The following is a 22762-nucleotide window of genomic DNA, read 5'->3' as shown; positions in this document are numbered from 1 at the left end:
GCCCCGATTTCCGCTTCACTTCCTAGGGATGGGTAGCAGGCCTTTCCTGGCTAGCTAGGCTTGCTCCTCTCTATGGCACGCCGCTAGCTCCGCCTCGCCCGACAGCTTTATGTTGGGCCTCCAGAAACCGGAAATAGGACTCAAAGGATACAGGAAATAGTGGCTTCGCTCCCCGGAAGTAGTTTCGGCAGATGCCGGAAGAGAAGGCCCCGGCAAACGGCGAGAGCCCAAGATGGCGGAGGTGGTGAGTGCGGAGCGGCGGGAAGGGTAGAGAGTCGGGCGGATCCTGTGGCCTTGGTTCCCGCCTAATTTCTCCTTTTTGCAGGAGGAAGTGACCGAAGGGTGTCGCCTCCCTGTGTTGCGCCGTAACCAAGAAAACGAGGACGAGTGGCGTGAGTAAGGGGGCGGGTTTAAGGCGGGAGAGGCGTGGCTTAAGGATTGGTGGGTGGGGACACAGGGCGGTGGGAGGGGCTTTAACGGGAGGGCGGGGCCACGTGAGGTGGTAAGTTGGGGCTGCTTGGGACTTGGTTGGAGGGAGGGTTTAAAGGTGGGAAGGGGTGCAGTCAAAAAAGTGGGCCCCACAAGGAGGAGACCCGCACTGGAGAGGCACCAGGCTTAGGACTGGGCTAAGAAAAAAGGTAGCGTAGTCTAGTGCTCAGAGCATGCTGCTTTCTCGATTATTATTTATTTAAATGTATTGGCTGCCCAGCTCCAGTGGGGATTGCACATTAAAGTCCATCATCCCCAGTCAGCATTGCCAGGGTGCGTGGCCCATAGTTCTGAAGGGTGTCAGGCTGGGGAAGCTTGACTGAAGAGTATCCGATAAAACTGGAACAGGGGGGTTCAGATCTCTCGCCCAGCCATTAGACGGGCGGCTTAGGGGCCAGAGTTTAGGGGTGGTTTTCAGTAGAAAGGGAGAAGCCAAGTCAGGACGTATTAGCCGAAGATCTCCCAACCCTTTCTGACTCATTGGCCACATCCAACGAGGCTTCTTTGCCCCCAGGTTTTAAAATGGCAAGCGAAAGAAGTATTCTTGATGTACTAATTCCTGGTACTAATCATTCTTTATTCATCATTGGTTTCGTCTGGCGTAGGGCATTATTGTCCTCTTTTCACCAGGTCTTGTCCAGCATAGCTGTCTGCTTGAAAATTTGGGTTAAATGTCTTAATTCTTTAGCAATTCATGTGTAGATTTGTACTTGCTTGGAATAGACTCAAGTTGGGTGTATACGTACATGGCAGGCAAATTATTTCTGATCCTGCGTCACCATTTTAAATCTGTCATTTTTCCTCTTAGCCTCTGTTTCAGGCTTGTCTCTTTGTAGTGGATTGTTGGGTTCCAGTAAAGCAAACCCAACTGGATCTCTTAAGCCTAAATTCTGCATATCCTGGTTGCAAAGTTCTTTCTGGGACTCTTCAGAGTTTTGTAAGCAATAAGAGCCCTGTAAAACAGAGCTGGTGGTCGTTGTTTTCTCCTAAAATAATACACTTTTCTTTTTCTTTCTTTTTTTTTTTTTTTGACAGCACTGGCTGAAATCCTGAGTGTTAAAGACATCAGTGGCCGAAAACTTTTCTATGTTCACTACATTGACTGTGAGTAAGCAAGCCAGAGGGGGATCCATTGGATGGTTGGGAAGGAAATATAATTACAGGCTTTTCCAAAATGAGATTACAAAAGTGGGAGCTTGTTTGGGAGAGCAGAGGGCCATTAGGATCATATCTGGAGCACTGTGAAACTGAAGACAAGATAATTTGTGATGCTGTGTTGGTCCATCCTTGTCTCAAAGGCATCTTGTCTACAATATATACTTCAGGTTCACAGTGACATCTGTTGCCATAGCCAAGGTTCCATGAATTCACTTGTCAGAGCAAATATTCATCTGACCTCCAGCATCATCAGCTGTTTTCCTAAAGTTGTGGTGTGGCAAGATTGTCCCTGATCTCCAGCTGCAGTTTGAAAACATTTGGGGTGCCCCTGATGCTGGAGACAAAAGCTTGCCCTCTCCCTATTGGGAGCTGGGCAGGAATATGCTCCAGTGGTTGAAAATGTTGGCTCGCTATCAAGGCCAGTTAAGAGGTGTCAATTCTAGATCAGCCTTTCCCAGCTGAGCCCCTTCCCATCTGACTGGCAGTAATATGAATGACTGTCCCACACATCTTGAGGGCTGGGGGTGAGTATCCTGGGTTCTTGCATCTTGGTCTCTTCTTGCTGTATGTATGCTGTTAAGAAAATAGAACTAAGAATAGGCACCTGTTAACTGCTATGAGAAGCACAGAAAGGTTTGGGGAATGGCAAGGAAAAATCCAAGGTCTTAAGGAGTGTCATGCTGGAGGTTTGCTATTTTTTGTTCTGTAGGCAGAACTTTGGATTTTTTCCCCCTTTATCATGGCATGTCTTTTTCTAAAAGGGGAAAAACATCCCTGTGCCTTGCCTTAACCATACAGTTAACAAGCGTCTAGACGAATGGGTGACTCACGACCGGCTGGACTTGAAGAAGATCCAGTTCCCCAAGAAGGAGGCAAAGACCCCAACCAAGAATGGGCTGCCGGGATCTCGGCCCAGCTCTCCGGAACGGGACGTGGTACGATGAGCCAGCCTTTGGGGCGGGGGAGATGTTTGGGGGAAGGACATCTTCGGGAGGAGGGTTGCTAGCACCAGCCTGGGGAAGCAAGCGCCTTTAGTCATCTTGGGGGTCAGTGTTCCACCCCAGTTGCCCAGGCCATAACAAACCCAGGACAGTGAAGTTTCTGTGCTGTAAGGATGGGGAGTTTGGAAGCATTGGTGATTTTTTTCTGCTTTTCCCCTGCCGAGATCTCTGACTGCAGCTTGGCCTGCAGCGTGTGGAGACAGTGGCCTCCCCATGCACTCCCCCAGAGCAGGACTTGCGTCCTTTCCCCACATGTTGGTAATGCCCGTCTTCCTCCCTACTCAGAGGAAGACCTTGGATCTGTCTCTACAACCAGCCACAACTCCATCCAGCGGTAAAACCCTACCCATCCCGGTGCAGATAACCCTCCGTTTTAACCTACCTAAAGAGAGGGAGGCCGTCCCTGGCTCGCCCGACCAACCCCTCTCCTCCAGCTCCTGCGTCCAGCCAAACCATCGCTCCACGGTACAAACTGGCATTCGGCTGCCACGGCTCGCTCCTTTTATGTCTTGTCTACCCGGCCCATTCTCAAGAGGCCGCACCAGCTGGGCGGGGTTGAGTTAGGTCTGGGCTGGCAAGGGAGGCCTCCGGGCAGTGCCCAGGGACGTTGTGGCCTTTCCTTCGAGGGCCCCCTCTTCCCTCCTGAGTCAATCCAGGGCAGGGCAGACAATTTCCCACCCCATCACAGAAGGAAATGAGACAAGACCTTGATGGTCGTAGAACTCTGCTCAAACGAGGCTCTGGGCTTCAGATCTGAGATTTGTGAATGGCCATGGAGGCCTCCTCTAAAAAGGTGTCATAGATGGTCATTTCTTCACGGAAGACCCTCAGTATTTAGCCCAGTTTGAAACTGGTTTAACGGCCGTAGCTTTCCACCAGAAACCCTGGGCTCTGTGCAGAAACCCAGTGTGGTGTAGCAGCTAAAGTGTTGGACTAGAAATGGGTAGACGCAGGTTCTCTCTCTTCTCAGCCGTGGAAGCTCTCTGTGTGAGTTACTTTGGGCCAATCCCACTCTTTCAGCCTAACCTACCGTGCAGGACTGTTGTGTGGAAAATTTAAGAAAGAAGTGATCTAGAAGTGATATTTGTAGGTGTTGAATTAGGAACAGGGAGGCCCAGGTTCTAGTCTCCCCCCAGCCACAGAAACTCCCTGAATGACTTTGATCCAGTCACTCTCTCTTATCCCAAACTACCTCACAGAGTTGTGGGGGAAGATGGGAGGAATGAACACTATTTGTGCACTTTTGAGCTCCCAAAAGGAAGTTGGGGAATAAATCTAATAAATATGACTGGAAATCCTTGCGCTGGGAACCAGATTCCTTAAGCCCTGAACCAGTTAGAAACTGGTTCACAGTCCCCAGGCCTCTTACTGGTGTTGTTCAGAGTTGGATCTTGGGTCCAAGTAAGGCGATGGTGTTCCATTCTGAGTGGGCCTGGGATCCCTAATTTTTCTTACCAAAGCATCTGCAACTCCTGTTAAAGTACCTCTTGCTCTTGTTTTGAGAAGGAGAGAGTTGTCCTGCGTAAAACAGCTTTCAGAGCCTAAGCTACATCTGATCAAGTTGTGGTTGTAGAAGGAGTGGTTTCTTAAATGCGGGCTGGGGCAGAATTAGTCCCCATTGCTCTTCTTGAGGCTTTAGATCAGTGTTTCTCAGTCTCAGCAACTTTAAGATGTGTGGATTTCAGCTACCAGAATTCCCCAGCCAGCCCTGCTGGCTGGGGAATTCTGGGAGCTGAAGTCCACACATCTTAAAGTTGCCGAGGTTGAGAAGCACTGTTTTAGATCCTAAAGGGGGGAGGCGCAATCTCCTTTTTGAGGAGTTCTTGGTGCTCCCTGAGGTTGGGTCGTTTACAAACGCCACAATTCAACCCTGGGCTACCCATCTTCTCTTCTGTTGGAATCTCTTTTTCTGTCTCCGAAGGGATCCATCCAGTCAAAGGCCTCGTATGACCCCTCTTCTCTTCCCCCAGCTGTCTTCACCTGGGCAGTAGTTGCAAGGGCTTGGCCTGACCAACCCCTCCCGCCAATCACAGGCCGAGTTTCCTCGTCCTTGGCGAGGCAACGTTGCTGGTGGAAATTGGGGAGGGGAGGAGGCGGAGGAGGGCAGGCCACCCTCTAGACCTTGCTGCGTTTGGTGTCTTCCAGAAGCGGAAGGTGGAGGTGGTTTCGCCCGCAACCCCCATCCCTACTCCAACCGAGACAACGCAGGCCTCGGTTTTTCCCCAGGTAAGCAGAAGCCAGCTTTTTATTTCACCGAAAGCAATATTTTCATTGTTGCTTTACTAACTTGGAAGTGAGCCCAAGAGAAGGAGAGTGATTGCTCAGTCCAGTCCGCGCTGGGCCGTTTGGAGATCCATGCTTCGGGGAGGAAGGGAGGATTTTTCTTTGGGAAGCCAATCCCTTATGCGAGGGGCCTCGTCTTTCCCAATGGAGTGCCCTCTAGATACGTTGACCTTTGGATGTGCTGGCTGCAAATCTGGGGGATTCAAGTCTGACCCACACGGAGAACGTCAGCTGGGGGAAAGCTGAGCTGAAAGAACAGCTCTGCTCTCCTCCAGAGGTCTCTCATAGCTCTTTTGTCGGACAGTTGCACTTCCCGTTGCTCCTCTGCTGGGTACTTTCTGGTTTCAAAGCCATTTCTGATCCTCTAAGAGCTGACTTTGGGCCAATCCACCCAGCAGCCAACTACCCCCCCCATGATGTCTTCTGTGGCCCCCTCTTTTCCAGAATGGCTCCGCACGGCGAGCTGTGGCCGCCCAGCCTGGCCGGAAGAGGAAATCCAACTGCCTTGGGACAGACGAGGTACACATCGGGGCCGGGAAGCTGGCGGTGCCCATCTCCACCTCCGGGGCCGCCTTGGAGGAGAGAGCGTGTCTCTTCTTCAATCCAAAATGTTCCCCCTTGATTCTTGCAAGCAGGATTCCCAGGACAGCTCAGACGGGATCCCGTCGGCGCCCCGCATGACGGGCAGCCTGGTCTCGGACCGCAGCCATGATGACATCGTCACTCGAATGAAGAACATCGAGTGCATCGAGCTGGGGCGCCACCGCCTGAAGCCGTGGTACTTCTCCCCCTACCCGCAGGAGCTCACCGCCCTCCCCGTCGTCTACCTCTGCGAGTTCTGCCTTAAGTATGTCAAGAGCCTCAAGTGCCTCCAGAGGCACCTGGTAAGTTGCCGTTCCTTTCTCCCCCATTCTGCAGGAAATTCCAGGAGCTGAGCCTGGGATCAGAGGCCCCGATCCTGTCTGACGTCCTTCCCTCACTTGCTGCTCCCCCAGATCATGCAAAGGATCCCCTCTCCCATCATCCCGAGCCCACGCCACTGCTCTTTCAGGCAACAAGCAGTGGATAAACAGCAGGCATTGTCTTGCTACATTTCTCTGTGTGTGTGTAAAAAAGGCAATCCAAATGATGCAGACATCTTTGAACAGATAATGCAGTTTGGTGAAATGGAAAACATTTAAAAGAGTACCCTCCTTCCCACCCCTCCATCTCCCTTTTCCCATCTTGATGTGATTCCCCAAATCCTCAGGACTCTGAATGCTGTTTAGTCCACGCTCACACAATGCGCCTCCTCTGGCCAAAAGTCATATCTCAAAGTTCACATGATATTCCCTGGCTAGAAACCCCCAAAAGCACAGAGTGTGATCGTGCTGAAGCAGTTCCCCCCTCCCCAAACAAACGTATTGACCCCTCAGGGTGTTTCTTTTCTTCGTGAGAAAGGCACCAAGTCTGTGGTTTTCTTGTCTGCAGATGAAGTGTGACTTGAGGCACCCTCCAGGCAATGAAATCTACCGCAAGGGGACCATCTCCTTCTTTGAGATCGATGGCCGGAAGAACAAGGCAAGAGAAATGCCCTGGGTGCTGTATCTAGTCTTCCCCGGTCTGGAATCTGCCAGGTGCACTGGGACTACATTTCCCAGAGTTCCTTGTGGATCCCCTGATGGGGAAGACCATTCTCACCCAGGTTAAACATGCCGCTTTCTGTGTGCGTTTCAGTTCTGCATGTTTAGTTACGGAGCTTTGGTCTCTCCTGGTTAGTGTCAAGGCCAGCTTTCTCCAGCCTGACAAAGCCCAGAAGATACTAGTTCCGTACCCCTAATCCAGTGGTTTTCAGTGATGGGAGCTGAAGTCCAAACCGAGGATGTCAACTTGGGGAAGGCTGATCTAGTCTAAGATCATATACTCTGACTAGCATCTGTTTCCAGGGTTTGTTCTGATTCCCTGTTCCTTAATCCCAGTGGACAAGCTGGGGGCTGTGTCTGAGATCTTCCATTTAGAACAGTGTTTCTCAACCTTGGCAACTTTAAGATAGGTGGACTTCAACTCCCAGAATTCCCCAAGTTCACAGGAATGTTTTGCATCGCAGTCTAGATGCAAGAAGAGAAAAGGGGAATTAGTTTGATCCAGACTATTGCAGGGACACTGAGTTTTTTCCCCTCCTCTTTCTGGGTAGGTCGATATCTTTGGTCCCAAGATGGGAAAGCAGGTCTTGTGCCTGTTGACACTAAGGTGGAAAAAGTAGGATTTATGCAAGTTTAAGGTGCAGCAAGAATGTTCAGAACTGTGACTTAAGAGTAGTATTCTCTCCTCTCCTCCCCTTCCCTCCCCCTCCCCTTTTCTTTGGTCACGTAAGAAGAACATTGCTCAGTGATTTTCTCAAAATTGGTTGTGGTGAGGGAGCCCTAGAGCAGTGTTTCCCAACCCCGCCAACTTTAAGATGGGTGGACTTCAACTCCCAGGATTCCCCAGCCAGCACACTAGACCCCAGAGGCGCCTGAAACTGGCAAGACCTTTCTAATCCCAGTTTCAGATTTTAAACATTCCAGGTTACTGTTGTTGTTCCTGTCCTTAGCCCAGTTCTCGATGCCATGAATTCATCCTACCTGAGCTTCAGTGATTTATTTATTCATCCTTTGGCCCTTTCGTTCCCTCCTGCTCTCTTCCAGAGCTATTCTCAGAATCTTTGTCTTCTGGCAAAATGCTTCCTTGATCACAAAACCCTCTACTACGACACAGATCCTTTTCTCTTCTACGTCATGACCGAATATGACAGCAAAGGCTTTCACATCGTCGGCTATTTCTCCAAGGTGCGGCTTTGCTCAATTCAAAAATTCATTGTCTGTTTCGATGCCGTTGTTCCCACCCTGTTTGAAAGGGGATCGACGTTCTTAAGCGTGGCAAGTTTGCCACATGTATTTCAATGTTACTTATTTATTTTTCAAATTTATACATGTCGCCCATCTCGCTGTGCAAGTGACTCCAGGCAGCATTACAAGGAAAAAAACTATAAAATCTTAGAAAAAATATACAAGTTAAAAACTGCGAAAGGTTAAAATTAAAACTAAAAGTTAACAAACGTTAACCTCTGTTTGGGGTGGTTTTCCTCGCTTTCAGCCTCTGAAGTCAAGGTGGCAAAGAATTTGGGATGTGCCTACTTTTTAGATGACAAAACCAACACCCAGGGGATAATGGCGAAGGGGTATTATTCAAGTGGGTAGCAAGGCAGGGTTACTTCACTCAGCGTTGCATTTGGGAGCTCAAGAATTTCTTTGCCGCCATAAGGGCTAGAAACTTGGATTTGAAACAAACAAAACCAAGGGCAAACCTGTGCTAAATTCTCGATGACTTATGAAATTGTCAGGACTTGAAATAGCCCCTTATTTGAAACTCTTAGTAGCCATGATGAAAACGCAAGATGAAGCGAGGGACTTTGGTGGACAGGCTGATCTGGGTTTGGCCAAAAATGTTGGAAAGGTCTGGTCGAGATCTCGAGCCTTACGTGGCGCTTGTCTTGTTCTTCCTTTCAGGAAAAGGAATCCACCGAAGATTACAATGTGGCCTGTATTCTGACATTACCCCCTTATCAGAGACGGGGCTATGGCAAGTTGCTGATTGAATTCAGTACGTGACTCTTCCTGTTTTGAATTGAACAGGTTTTAAACTCTACTTTTGTTCCTTGTTACCTTCCTGGTGACTCGCTCCGGCTTTGTTCACAGACGTACTTGATCGCCTCTTCCCCCCCCCCCCAAACCCTGAGATCCAGCAGCACGGGTTTAGAAAAGGTGCTAAGGCAGCAAAATTTAAATTGTCCCAGCCAACTTCTTTGCTTTTGGCATCCGGAGTTGAAAGCTGAGCTTTTCTTTTAAAGACGTGCAAGCTTTTTTTTCCCCTTTAGAACTCTCCAGGCTAAACCAGTGGAGCCTTTGTTAATTCAGTTGCTTTAAAACAAAACGAAGCGACTTTGTGAGAGGCAACCCCATTCCTTCTGTGGTTCCAGTTTTCTTATCTCCTGTGTTTCATCCAGGACTAGTTAGTTAACTCAAGCGCTACACAGAACTTCACTGCTGTGGGAAAGAAAATGGAGGTTCTCACGAGCTGCTCCTCCCTGGGGGAGAGGAACAACAGATTCCCCCTCCAAAAACAACCCCCCCCCCTTTTTGTATCTGGAATCTACCCTGAACTGCATTCACCAGGCAAAGCTGCAGTCAGCTTACAAAAGAACAGCAGTTATTCCCAAGAGCAAGCAGTTCTTGAGATGCAGGCTTATCATGTCTTGAAGTCACCCTTCCAGCAAAATGGGTTATTATCCAGAATTGGGATTTTTTTTTCTTTTTTTAGCCATTCGGAAGGGAGGGGGATGAAGTGAAGTGCAGCTTTCATGCAGCTTTCCATTCCCAGAATTTGGGGGAAAGCTGGCAAACGTTCCTCAGTATTTGGAAACATCTGTTGCAACAGCAGGGGAAGTGGGCAGTCCTCTATTTCTTGCCTGAACTACAGCTCCCATCAGCCCCAGCCAGCACGGCTAGTGCCCAGGGATGCAGAGAGCAAAGAGGATCTTCCTTCCCTCCGCCTGTCATATGGATTAAAAAAAACATTCGATGTTGGATGTTGAAACATTAGATGTGGGGTGGCTGGATGTTGAAACTGATACTCCTTTCACCCGGATCTCTTTCTTGAAATCCTGGGTAGCTCCAGCTAAACCTTGTTCTCTCTTTCCACTCCAGGTTACGAGCTGTCCAAGGTGGAAGGGAAGACAGGCACGCCTGAAAAACCCCTCTCAGACCTGGGGCTGTTGTCGTACCGTAGCTACTGGTCGCAGACCATCCTTGAGATCCTCATGAACCTCAAACTGGAGAACGGGGAGCGCCCGCAGATCACCATCAAGTGAGGGCTAAGTAACAGGGCGTGCAAAGCTGTAGGGAGGACTGTTTTAATCCCCCAAACAGAGGGTGACAATCCGCAGGTGCTCCTTGGGAGGGCTTCCTGGGCTGTTGGCAAGTTGTGTTTGTGACCCAAGGAAGGGATGAAATATGAAAGAGAGGCTCAAGAGAGGGTTGGACTAGATGACCTCTCTAGTCACTTCCAACTCTGTGATCTTATTCAGTCTGATCTACAGGTAGTCCCTGGGTTAAGAATGCCCGGATTACAGAAGATCTGTAGTTAACAATGGAGCCTATTGTAGCAAAATTCAAGTTAAATCCACAATGGTTCGAGTTCATTACATAATACTACTTATACCAGTGTTTCTCAACCTTGGCAATTTGAAGAGGTGTGGACTTCAACTCCCAGGATTCCCCAGCCAGCCATGGCTGGCTGGGGAATCCTGGGAGTTGAAGTCCACACCTCTTCAACTTGCCAGGGTTGAGAAGCACTGACTTATACAGTATAATACAATACTGTTCTGGCTTTCATACAAATTCAACTTAAAGACAGACCTTGGGAATGGAACTCGTTCTTAAACTGGGGACTTCCTGTCTTGATTCAGTTCAGTGATTGTTTGATTGCAGTTTTGGCAAACACCATTTAATTTTTCCCTTCTCACATTTGCATATGGAAAGGGGCATTTTGCCCCCAAATATAAGCAGCATAATTGCCTAGAAATCTAGACCTCTGATACTCATTGGAGATGGTTCTGGGTTTTTTCATCGCAGCTTTCCCCAGCCTGGAGGTGGTATCCTCCAGGTGCGCTGGGCTTCTACAGTTCCCAGACAGAAAAGACTATGGTGATGGAAATTCTGGGAGGCTGAACATGTAGCGTTCTGGGAGCTTTAAAATGTGGGGTTCTGGGAATTTTAAGTTGCTTTTCTGCGTGGTGGCTTTTTTTCCTGCTCAGCTGGTATTCCAATTGCATTTCCCCCCCCTCCATTCCAGTGAGATCAGCGAAATCACAAGTATCAAGAAAGAAGATGTAATCTCTACACTTCAATATCTGAACCTCATCAATTACTACAAGGTAAATTAACTGCTCTGTGGACTGTCTAGCATGGAGAGAAGCGAGAATAATTTGCATTGATTCCAGACGTAGGGCTTCTTTGTCACTCTTGATAGGACGTAAGACGGGTTGGCTACATTTTTCTGGAAAGGGGGGTGTGATGGTGGGGGACCTGAAAGTTGGATCACCCATCCTGAGGTATGGGAAGCTTAGCACCCCTTTGCCCTTATTGTTTTTTTCAAATGATAAATAGTCCAATTTTTGTGCAGCAGGAGAAATAACTGTGGTTGGTCACACAGTCAGCTAGTACCAAGTCCTTCCCAAGGACCTATATTATTATTAATTATTATTATTTCATTTGCTGCAAAAAAATTGGACTATTTATCATTTGAATAGTAATAATAGCCAGTTTGGTGTAGTGGTTAAACGGGCTGGAAACTGGAAGACCGTGAGTTCGAATCCTGCCTTAGGCATGAAGCCAGTGGGTGACCTTGGGCCAATCGCTCTCTCTCAGCCCTAGGAAGCAAGCAATGGCAAACCACTTCTAAAAATCTTGCCAAGAAAACTGCAGGAACTTGTCCAGGCAGTTGCCAGGAGTCCAAAATGACTTGAAGGCTCAACGTTATTATCATAAAAAATTTATATACCGCTCAACTCCCGGCGACTCTGGTGACAGTTCTGCTTGGCTTAATGCTGTTTCACTTGCTGTGAGAGGCAAAGATCTCCAGGCAGCAAACATTTCTCACGAGAACTTAAAACGTGTGTATACCTACATGACCCTATCTCCTCTCCAGGGCCAATATATTTTGACACTCTCAGAGGACATCGTCGATGGACACGAACGGGCCATGCTAAAGCGAATCCTGCGCATTGATTCCAAGTGTTTACATTTTACCCCAAAGGACTGGAGTAAAAGGGGCAAGTGGTGAACGCAAAGGCCTGGCCATTTGACCGGCAAAGGGGTGTTCCCAGGCCTTGGCATACAGCGGTAGCAGGATCAGGCTGGGCGCCCCGGACTCTGAAAAGCCTGCGCGTCCTGGACGGCCTTTTAGACGCAAGACTCTCGCGAGCCTTTGTGTACAGTAGTTGAAAAGCACAGTCGGCTTGAGTTCACACTGCTTGAATATTTATATGTTCCAACATTCCCACACGCACCCAGAGGCATCAGGCTGAAGGCCGTGGTGTCTAAGTGGGGCTGAGTCCCATGGTGCTCATGTACAGGGGAAGAACAGATTGTGGTGTCCCACTGGAGCAGCCGGACAGAACAGCTTCCCTCCAGCCGGCGGCTCTGGGTTGGAGACACAGCTGTCCGTGGCTGAGACCTGTGGGGCCAGCCTCCTGCCATAATGTGGGAGGACCCCTCCCAACCCCATCTCCAGCTCAGAAGAGATGGGGGGGTCTTTCTTTTGGTGTCTTCATCCAGGAAAAGCCTCGAGAGCCGAGGACAAAAATGGATATGCCCTTCGCAGAAACCAACCACAACTCACCTGATGTCTCTGATCAGAATAAATGAACAAAGATTTTTTTTAAGAAAAAAAAAGCCCCCCCAGGTTTGCCTTTATTTCTGTCATGTACTTCTTTTCTTTCCTTCAGCAGGGACACTCACTTTGGGAAGCAGGACCCCAAGAAAGTAGATTTGCAAATCAGGCTGTAGCCACAGAAAGGGTTAATTCCCCCCCCCCCCGGGTTGCAGAAAATTTTCAGCTCAAATTTTCAAGAGAAAGGTTTGATGTTACAAAATGAAAGGGCACTGATTTCTCATGAAAAGTTGGGAAGGGTTTGCGGCGGTCCTCCCCCGTTCTAGGCCTAAGAGTTCACTGGGGAGCATAAATTAAGAGTTTATGTCTCTAGTTTCAAAATTATCAGAGGTTTTATTATTTTTTAAACATGCAGGTAGCAGTAGGAAAGACCTAGGTGACATCAAAATTAAAATCAACCCAAGATCCATGGAAAGCCATGATTTTTTCAAGTGGCTGTATTATAGGGTAAATTGCAAATTTAGTTTGGAAGGAAACGGAGTCAGCAAAGGAACTTGCTTATGACAGCAAAGGGAGGGCAAAGTTTGTTCCATGATCTTCTTCCCCCAAGTCCACATTTTAAGTCAGAGCACGATGTATTTTCTGCAGGATACATTCAGGTGAAGCCGCGATCTTCCTCACTCTTCATCGGTCACAGGGGCGTGGATCTGCAATCAGACCCGCACACAAATCAATGCATTAACTGCCCTGTGGCACAATTTGTACCCCCTCCCCAGCTATAGAAACAAATCAGTCACAAACAATGTGCCAAAATGTCTTTGGAATAGGAATGGACTCCCATAATCCTACTAGGTAGGACTCAGAGTAAGAAAGGTGAAAATGTAGCAGGGCAAATTCCCACAGAGATCAAGTTTCTAGCCCTCAGTGACACAGCTCAGCCTTTGCTTGTTCCCTGAACTGATTTTTACCTTAAAACCAGCACTCCCCCCACCCCGGCAAAACTGTTTTGTCTCTCCGAGTGTGCATTTTTTAAAGCATGTGGCTCCCATTTGCATTACCCAAACTAGTTACGTCCAAAAACAACCCCACATGGCTTAATGCAGATTGTGAAACCAGTCTTTGTTGGGGTGGCACCCCGCTTTACAATTCAGGATCAAGCCGGCTTAAGGACACCCGGGTGCCTTCCAACCAGAGTGGACTTCCCCTCCCAGAATTCTCAGGTAGGCTGAAGAATTCTGGGAGTTATAGTCTGGAGGCCTCCCCACCCCTTGCGCTGAGGGCCACTAACCCTTACCCCTTGCGCAATTGCTGGCCAAGCAAGAGCCATGAGGATTTCATCGCTGTTAGTTGGTGCCCGTTCGAGGTTCCACACCGTCAGGGAATCGAAGGTTGATTTCACACTCACTTCCCGTTCCTGGGTACAGGGGAGGGAAAAGGGGGTGGTTGTTGGCGGGAAGCATGGGATCTGTTTGCCCACTCAACCCCAGGGTGGAACTCACCTTGGAGGCTAGGAGTAAGGCGGTCTCTTCCAGCACTAACCCAACGTACCCTTTGGGAAGGGAGCTTTGCTTGCCCTTCAGGCTTCGGCCACGGAAGGACACGGAGGCCTCTCCTGGACAAGGATGATGGGTAGGAGAGAAACCCCAGTGATGAAACTCGAACAGGCTGTGGCCGCATTCACAGGACCTGCTATTTTATTCCACAGCACTTCACAACAATCAAAGGACAGAATCAAAACGTCCACAGAAGAGGAGAAATATCAGGCCTACTCATTAAATTGAGTGCGATTGAGTGCGGATTAAAAAAAAAAACTCATTAAATTACAAAAAAACACAGAGGATAGTAATTGCCCTAATAAGAATTCTACATGAAAATCAATCCCATCAGTGAACTGATTCATACAACTCACAGTGACTCAGAAACTAAATGGACTGGATCCGCCAGATCAGCTACATCACAAAAAATAAACCAAGGTTAACATTCATCCATTTAGTGCGTTGTGCGAACGCAGCGGGCAGGTTGTGCCAGCCTAGCCCATGACCTTCAGCTCTGCTTTCTGCAGGCCACCGGATTTTTTTTTTAAATGGTACTGAGGGTCAAACCAATGACCTTCTACCTTTTTTAATTGGGGGGCAAATGCCTTTGAGCCAGGGACCAGGTTCCAAAGAGTGGGGACCCCGAAGAGGCCATGGGGAGAAGAGGGATTGTTTGCAATGGGGACAAATGACAGAATCTGGGCAATGGCCTTGTGATGCAAATGCTCTTATGCACTCGCGCTGGACGTTAGGACATGAGCACATAAATGCAGCATTGACACGATATGCCACTGTGCACCTTCTGGGCCCTTCATGGTTTGCTGTGGCTCTTGCCGCGGATACGGTAACTAATTGGATGCGATATAAATTTAGATGAAATTAAACCAAACTAAAATTAAACCCCGTGGATCTCCTATTTCTCCCCTCCCTGTTACTAAAGCAAGGCAATTCAATGGCAAGGGGGTGGGGGAATCCCAGCCACTCCCCAAAGTTTTGGGAACGAGAAGCCCCCAACCCAATTCTGCCAGAAGATGCAGGGATTCAAGCTAGGCCTGCACTCAAAGAAAAGGCTCTCCCGCCAGCCAGTGTTGCTGATGCCTTGAGACCCCCGGGTCGGGTTCACACAACCCGCTCATCCCAACTGCCAAAGACCGTGGGAGGTTCACAGGAGGGCTGAGACCCACCCAGCCTGGATTCGCGCTTGAGATGGGAAAAAAGGGCCGGGGGGGGACAGGGAGGGGGCTCCTTTTTAAATCAAGACTTGAGTTTCCAGCTCTCTACATCACCCTGGGCAGCACCTTAGAATGGGGGGGGGGGAGATTGGATCGCACCCTCCGCACCCCGGGTTGCGGGTTGGGGTCGCTCCCCGAGCTGGGGGGCGCACGGCTCCTTCCGGGCCCCTGCCCGCGCCGTGCCCGGGCCCCGCGCCCGCCTCGCCCGCTGCGCGCAGCAGGCCTCCCCGCGCGCGAAGGAGAAGGGAGGGGACAGGATCGCAGCTCCGCAGCCCCCCCCCGCCCCGCGGACTCGGGGCCCGAGGGGCGGCCGGAGCCCGCGCGCGTACCGTCGGGCGCCTCCGGGCCGCGGCGGATCGCGGGCGCGAAGTAGCGCGCCACCGCGGCGGCGCCGTCGTGCTGGACCGCGCAGGGGAGCAGGTGGAGCGGCTCCCGGGGCGCCCCCGGCAGCGAAGCCAGCGCCAGCCGCGCCGCGCCGCGCCCCTCGCCGGCCATGGGCAGCCTGGCGCGCCCGGCTCCGCTTCCCGCGCCCGCCCGCCGGCCCCGCCCCGGGATCCGCCTCCCTCGCCGCCGCGCCCGGGCCGCCGTCCGTCCATCGCGCGCGGGCCTTGCGCGGCCGCCACGGAGCGGAGCGCCCCGTTCGCTCCAGGAAGCCGAAGCGAGGCTGGCTGGATGACGTCGGAGAGAGTGGGTGGGGGGCTGGCTGGATGATGGCTGAGGGGCTGGGCGGGGGGCTGGCTGGGGGTCTAGCTGAGGGACTGGCTGGATGATGGCTGAGGGACAGGCCTAGTTGGGGTTATGCTGAGGGGCTGGGTGGGGGGCTGGCTGGATGATGGCTGAGGGGCTGGCTGGGGGTCTGGCTGGGGTTATGGTTGGGGGTGTGCCGAGGGATGGCTGGGGTTGTGGCTGGATAATGGCTGAGGGACTGGGTGGGGGCCTTGCTGGGGTTATGGTGAGGGACTGGGTGGGGGTCTGGCTGGGGGGCTAGTCAGGGGTCTGGCTGGCTGATGGCTGGCTGGGGTTATGGTTGGGGGTGTGGCTGAGGGGTGGCCGGGGGGCTAGTTGGGGGTCTGGCTGGATAATGGCTGAGGGACTGGGTGGGGGCCTTGCTGGGGTTATGCTGAGGGACTGGGTGGCGGTCTGGCTGGGGTTATGGCTGGGGGGCTAGTCAGGGGTCTGGCTGGATGATGGGTGAGGGACTGGCTGGGGGGCTAAGCCAGGATCTGCCCAGGAACCCTGCGGCAGCATCGCACCCGTGAGTCCTGTTATGGAAAAGATGCATGGGTCACCTTCAGCCAGCGGGCTGGATTCCCGCTGCGGGCACACGCAGGTGTTTCTGATCGCCTGGGTTTAAAGTTGGGCAAAGCCAGCTGTGGATCCACAAACTAGCCAATCGCAGTTTAGTTTCGTGGTTGAACCCAGCCCAGTTTCTCAACGCAGCAAACCATGGTTCAGCGTCTAATCCTTGGATGGTATTTGGGCCAGTCCCTCCCCCTTAGCCCAAGAGCTGGGGGAGGGGTGCAGTGGGAGACGGGTTCAAGTCCACCTGAACTGGAGCCAGTCACCCTCTCTCACCTCAGTCTACCTCGCAGAGTTGTTGTGGGGGGAAATGGCGGAAGGGAACACTATTTATGCTGCCCCGAGCTCCGGAAGATTAAAAAAAACCTCTAAATCAGTGCTTTTCAATCTTGGCCACTTGAAGATGTGTGGACTTCAACTCCCAGAATTCCCCAGCCAGCAAGGGAGTTGAAGTCCACACAACTCCTCTGGGAGTTGAAGTCCACACATCTTCAAGTGGCCAAGATTGAAAAACACTGCTTTACATCAACAGCTTTCCTTGGAACTTATATAGGCCTGAGTTTGCATAACACATTAATCTGAGAGTGATATGGGTGTCTATTCAGATGTGGTGGGAGCGCAGCCCATCTTAGCATGTTGTGTGAATCGGGCCCTCCATTAACCCGGGTTAATGTGGGTTGTAGTTCTGGCCACTGCAGGTCACCCCTGCTTCTCTCTGCCTCGATCAAATCTTTATGGTTCCCCGAATGCTCAACGGGGCTGCCCAAAACATCTTCCCCTTCCCCGTTCCACTGGCCACACTGGGCTTGCAAAAGACAAATTTTATTGAGAAGGTCCCTGAGAATGTGAGAGTTCTGTGCCAAAGTGGGTGGCAAGGGGTCCTGTGCCCACCAGTGCCTCCTTCCCCGCCCAGGAGGGCTGCGTCATCAGCTGGCTTTCACCAGGCTCTGCAGATAGTGATTAAGCGATGGTAGCAACTTCCAGTTGTCGGTGCGAATGCTCACCCGGGCGGCATCTTCCACACTCTGCACTTGTAACAGGATGTGATACCGCGGTGGCAAAGTCAAGACGATGCTGTAGCTGTTTGCTTGCTCAACCAGGATGTACCTGTGAAACTGGTCCCGCACCAGCCCCTCCAAGGATTGGGGTGGGAGCGGCCAGACGGTGAGGCTCTCGGCATGTGCTTCTTCCACGTCGGGGTGCAGGCGCTGCCAGAGCGCATCGAAAAGCTGGTGAAGTTTCTCCGAAGACCAGGTGGGGACTGGCAGAGGCAGAAAGAGGTCAGGGAAGCCCACCTCAAGGGTTTCCAGCTGACTCCAGCGAGTCAGTCCATCTTGCGTCGTATACAGGGCAGAAGCGTTCAGCCGCGTGGGGTACGGGCAACGCGGCTGCAGCGTCAGCCTCACCGTCGGGGACGGGCGATGCGCGGACAGGCAGGGAATGCGGAGTTCAGGCACCGGCTCGTAATGGCGGCTGGAGCACGTGAAACGAAGCACCACGCAGAGGAGAAAGTCATAGGGAGGAGTGCCAGGCCCTGCGTGGACCAGCTGGTACGCCAAACTGAGCTGTGAGGGAGACTGGGCTGCCAGCAACCACTGGCAGTACCCGTCTACCTCCTGCTCAGCGGGAGGCGCTGGAGGAGCATCCCCAGAAATCTCGACCCGCTGCAGCCTCAGTGGGGCTGGCTCCACAGGGTGGACCGTCAGGGCAGCCACAAAGCTCTCGCTGTCAGCTACAATGGAAGAGGAGAGCGTCCGAGTCTTGACGGGACCTTCCGGGGCCAGCACGGAGCTCAATTTTTCACCAGAAAGGTTGGTGAGGAGCGTATAATAGAAGCGAGCCCGGTCCTGGACATCCACGTCCGTGTGGCTGAGGGAGATGGCGTGCAGGAGGGCTGCCAGCTGGGAGAGGGGAGGTGACGGATGAAGCACCATCAGGTTACGGCAAACGCTCAGGAGGACCTGCCCTGTGCGCCAGTCCCCAAGCTTGCCCGAGGCGACCAGGCGAGCTAAGAACTGCATGGTGCTTGCCTGAGGGACATCTTTCTCCTTTGCCAGCCGGGCCAAAATCTTGAGATGCCAACCTAGGTCTTCCTCTTGCAAGGGGACGCTCACAATGAATTCCTGCAAGGCCCGGGCGAGGGTCTTAGCCCAGCTGGACTCTTCCAGTGTCTTCCACGTCTCGTCCAACAGATTGATGAGGTTTGGGGCGAAGGTGCAATGGTGACGGTAGAGTTCCAGCAGGCACTGGATCAGTTCTGCCATGGGCTGTGCCTGCGAGCCAAAATATTGGGCAAAAATAAAGGCCGCTTGGAAAAAAAGCCGTGTGGCGTCCGGTCCTCCCCCTCGGGCAACGAGCCCTCCGAGGGCCAGGACGTGCTCCAGAAGGTAACCTGCCCCACGTTCAGCGCTGGGTCCCGTGCTCTCGACGCACACGAGGCACAGTAAATTCATCCGGGCCAGGACTGTACCCTGGTCTTGGAAGAACCCGGGGAAAAGACCAGACGTAGCACGCGGCGTGAGCAGAACCGGCAGTCTCTCGTCGGTTCCCGAGACCAGCGGGCGGTTTTCAGGGAAGTGCAAAAGACAATCCAGGTGGAAAAGTTTCACGGGTTCTGGGAGAGCTGGGTGCTGCGCCAGTCCCACCAGGTGTCGCAGGAGGAAGGACTCATCCTCGGCGGTAAACAGGCTGTCAGTGAAGAGTGATTTCAGCTGCAAGATGGCGTGCTCGAGCGTCACGCTGGCCGTGCCAAAGAGACGCGCCAGCTGGGCTTTGAAAATAGCAGGCGACTGGGTGCGTACCACGCTCACAGCCTGAGCTAGGTGCCACAACAAATGGCTCTGGGCTGCAGGGGTCAAGAGATAGCTGTTGTCCAGTAACGTCGCAAGCACCAATTTCAGCTCCTTGAGGTCAGCAGGGGAGGGCAAGAGAACCAGCTGGTCGATGCTAGTGGGCGAGATCTTGCCCGCTTCCTTCGTAGCCTCCCACATCAGGTCTCCGTTGCTTGCAAGAAGTTCCCCAATGCCCCCTTGTCCACTCTGGGCCAGGAGCAGGACCGCATTTCGCAGGGCCACGCTGTACAGCAGCGTGTAACCCTGGTGGACCCCAGACACCTCCTGTCGTTGCAAAGACCGTAGGACCTCCAGGCGGTGCAAAAGGAACCCCCAGTAGCAGCATTCCAGCTCTCGCAGGCACTCGCAAGCTGCGGCGCGGATCGGCCGCTCGGCTGCTGCCCCGCGCCCGTCGTTGAGGTCAGAAACCAGATGGAGCAGCACGGAGAGCAATTCGTGCGAGGTTGGGCAGTCTTCAGCAAGGCTGTCAGTGACCACCAGCACTGTCTCCGCTGCGAAGAGCAGGGAGCACCGGAGGCTGATGTGCTTGGGAGAGAGATTCAACTGGGCGAAGAGGGAGAGAAGGGACGCTGCGGCTTCCTGACCCGTCTTGGCATCGGGGCACAGCAGAGTGGGGTATTCCAAGAATAAAGCCACCATCGAGAGCTGCAGGACAGAAGAACAGCTGTCAGGGGAAGATGGCAGGGAATAACAGGAGGCCACAAAGACGGGACCCCCTATCGCCCTGGACAGGCCACGATCCAGCTTCGTCCCTTTGCAAACAGCCCCTACAGCAAAATGTTGCGCGTGGAGTAAAAATGAATCCTTTTACTTCACGCAACCTGTCTTGTTCTGTCTTGTTTTTAGCACCTTTCCTACTTTCTCTTTAGATATTCTTTCTTGTTTGTCTTTTAAGTATGTAAAAAGTTTCAATGGGAATTATAGATATATAAAAAAAGGAAAATTAGCCATTCACCCCCAAGCGTCGGATGCGTCCGCTTCACCTTCGTTCAGCGGATTTGGAGAAGGTGGGGTGAAAAGGGGACGTGAGTTGTGTCCCCTAAAGATTTCTGGCCCTGCCCCCCTCTCGAGCTCTGGGTCTTTTCCAAGGCGCCTCCTCCTTCTGCATTGAAGGACACCTCAGTTCTTCCTGATTATATATTTAGTATTTGGAATCTATCCCCATATTAAGAATTCAAGCTTTTTGCATTTGGAAAAAATATGGTGCACTAAGGAAGATTTTTCAAACAATTTGGTAAGTGGGGTTTTGGGGTGTTACTTTGCCCCCCCCCTTAATCTTAATGTTCTGTCACACTGTAAACCCAGCTTTGTGTGCACACACACTTACTTTGTTAATTTCATATAATAAAGTATTAAAAACAAAGCCAAAATATCTCCCTACATAAAGCATCCACGTGCTGATCATCAGTAACAGGAGCGATCTACTGAAAATTTGTCTGCAAAATGAATGTCAAGCTTTATATGTTGTGGGAACACAGCTGTGGATAGGAAAAAAATTTTCATTAGCTAGAAATACTGATACACTTCGATGTTTTCCATGTTTCTATGTAAAAACTCTTAACAAAAATTATATATATAAAAAACAGCAACAAAGTTTTCCACATTTGTGCAACTGTGGGTACAGATTAGTGCGTGCATGCTCCGATTTGGAATTCCTTGGCCAAATGAATGACCTTCCTTTGGGAGGTATGATTTAAAAAAAAAAATCACTGAATGCCTTCTTCTAATAACCAATTAGAAGCCAAATCAGTCAATGCCAGAAAAAAAAATTAAAAATCCATATGCCCTTCGATGAATGTTGCCGTTTAAAATGTGCTTTTATCAATGAATCACATCGGTTGGGTTCGCACTAAAGCCATAACTTCAGACTCAGTTTGCAAAGTCCTAAGCTGATTGATCTACAAAGCCCTGTAGATTGTAAACCAGGATTTAGGGTTCTCAGCCCAGTCAACTTCCCTTGGTCCAAGAAGCCCTAATTAAACAAACCATAGCTTAGTGCCATGCAAGACCCTAACTGTGAAAAACTGCATCTCTTCTCATTGCCCAGTTTCAGGGGTATCACACGGGCAGCCTAAATCGAGGGGGTACGTATACCTTGATTGCCTCCCCCAGTCGCTCGTTCCGGAGTTCGTTCAACAGGTCGGCTGTAAAGGTGTCCCCGGCTCCGTGGGACAAGAGGAACGCCGTGGGGGACAAGCGGAAAGACTCCACGGTGCCAGCCCAATTCTCTCCGCCTCTCGACCCCATGGTGAAGACTGGGAGACGCAAAAAAGAGATCAGATGTGGTTACAGGAGAGGAATGTGCACGTCCTGGCTAAAAATACAACCGTTGACCTCATCCCACCCACACTGCTGGTGACTGGCATGGACTGCGACCCAACCCAGCTAATGCCAGGGTCAGCTGATGCCAGGGCACGCAAAGGGAGTTTTCCACCCCCCTTCTAAACTCAATCGGATGGCCTAGGGAGGTCCCTCCCAGCCCTGAGATGCCCTACTTTGATCTCCGCTCCGAATTGCTGGCTTCGGGAGCAAGAGAAGATCAGCTGATTCTAGAGGAGGCGAGACAGCGCAGTGTTTCTCAACCTCGGCCGCTTTAAGAGGGGTGGACTTCAACTCCCAGAATTCCCCAGCCAGCCAGGCTGGCTGGGGAATTCCGGGAGTTGAAGTCCACCCTTCTTAAAGCGGCCGAGGTCGAGCGCGATGTCCGCGCGTGCGCCCCGCAGGGTTCAGCGGTGCGACCCACTGGCGCCCGGGGGCGCCACGGGCTGCTCCTGCGCTTCCAAGCAAATGCCAACCAGCTTCCTGGCGTCCCGGAGGGTCGAGGGGCGGGCGAGGCAAGGCGAGCCTCGCCCCCTCCCCGCCTCCTGCCCCGGATTCAGACCCCTCCCTCGCTTCCCCGAGCCCACCCGGGCTCCTGAGCGCAAAGCCGCCCCCGCGCCCGGGAAGCCCCCCGCCGCCCCGCGCCGACCGACCTCTCCGCCCGGCCGCTGCTCGCCCGCAAAGCCAGCGCCGCTTCCGCCTTCCCTTCGCGGTGATCCCGCGGCGGCCGCCAGGGGGAGCCCGAGCCGCGGCGAGCCGGCCCGCTGGATTTTTTTTTTTTTTTGGCCCCACGCCGGAGTGAATTCGGATTCACCAAAAAAGGAGGGGAGGGAGCGGTCCACGCCGCCTCCGGGACACCTGGGCTTGCTAAGGCAGGGTTTGTGGCACGAACGCCAACCAGAGGGGACGGAGGATTGCATTCCCGGGGCACTGGGCAAGCGAGCAAGGGGGGCTTGAGGGGCGTGCGGGGTTGTGGAAGGCAGCAACTGGGGTTGGCAAACCTTGGTTTATGTTGGAGAGCAAGGTTTCCCACCCTCAGCCACTTTAAGATGTCAGGACTTCAACTCCCAGAATTCCCCAGCCAGCACTGCTGGCTGGGGAATTCTGGGAGTTGAAGTCCACCCATAGCGTGTTGCACAGCCCCCATGGAGGCTCGTTCAAGAGAGAATGGTGATTTACTGCCT

At 52.0% G+C, this 22762-nt stretch overlaps 3 protein-coding genes across 5 annotated transcripts; 1 reads left to right on the top strand and 2 right to left on the bottom strand.

Annotated features, from left to right (window-relative positions):
• Positions 1-97: 97 nt before the first annotated feature.
• KAT5 (lysine acetyltransferase 5) lies at positions 98-12399 on the top strand. Of its 2 annotated transcripts, XM_007440183.3 has the most exons (14): positions 98-244; positions 326-392; positions 1525-1593; positions 2446-2582; positions 2934-3113; positions 4794-4874; positions 5376-5450; positions 5567-5815; positions 6402-6491; positions 7598-7738; positions 8459-8552; positions 9656-9815; positions 10803-10884; positions 11658-12399. In XM_007440183.3, exons 1-14 carry the CDS (start codon positions 233-235, stop codon positions 11790-11792), a joined length of 1572 nt encoding a protein of 523 aa, XP_007440245.1. In that variant the 5' UTR covers positions 98-232; the 3' UTR covers positions 11793-12399. The 2 variants fall into 2 exon arrangements, with proteins under 2 accessions (XP_007440245.1, XP_007440246.1); XM_007440184.3 differs by lacking the exon at positions 2934-3113.
• Positions 12400-12701: 302 nt separating this feature from the next.
• Positions 12702-15752, bottom strand: RNASEH2C (ribonuclease H2 subunit C). Its single transcript, XM_088137420.1, has 4 exons — positions 15438-15752; positions 13841-13953; positions 13636-13755; positions 12702-13048 (listed from the first exon to the last, which is right to left on the bottom strand). The coding sequence occupies exons 1-4, from the start codon at positions 15601-15603 to the stop codon at positions 13019-13021; spliced, it is 429 nt and encodes a 142-aa protein (XP_087993546.1). The 5' UTR covers positions 15604-15752; the 3' UTR covers positions 12702-13018.
• Positions 15753-16929: 1177 nt separating this feature from the next.
• AP5B1 (adaptor related protein complex 5 subunit beta 1) lies at positions 16930-22295 on the bottom strand. Of its 2 annotated transcripts, none has more exons than XM_088137418.1 (3): positions 22232-22295; positions 21354-21514; positions 16930-19904 (listed from the first exon to the last, which is right to left on the bottom strand). In XM_088137418.1, exons 2-3 carry the CDS (start codon positions 21504-21506, stop codon positions 17334-17336), a joined length of 2724 nt encoding a protein of 907 aa, XP_087993544.1. In that variant the 5' UTR covers positions 21507-21514; positions 22232-22295; the 3' UTR covers positions 16930-17333. The 2 variants fall into 2 exon arrangements, with proteins under 2 accessions (XP_087993544.1, XP_025030138.1); XM_025174370.2 differs by lacking the exon at positions 22232-22295 and adding an exon at positions 21755-21813.
• Between the last annotated feature and the right edge of the window lie 467 nt (positions 22296-22762).

Source organism: Python bivittatus, unplaced genomic scaffold (assembly GCF_059951505.1).
Source record: "Python bivittatus isolate LINGU-HERP-01145 unplaced genomic scaffold, Pbiv_v1 ctg000180_np1212, whole genome shotgun sequence".
NCBI classification, from domain to species: Eukaryota; Metazoa; Chordata; class Lepidosauria; order Squamata; family Pythonidae; genus Python; species Python bivittatus.
Note: the sequence above shows the minus strand (reverse complement) of the source record. Positions and strands in the feature narration are given on the sequence as shown.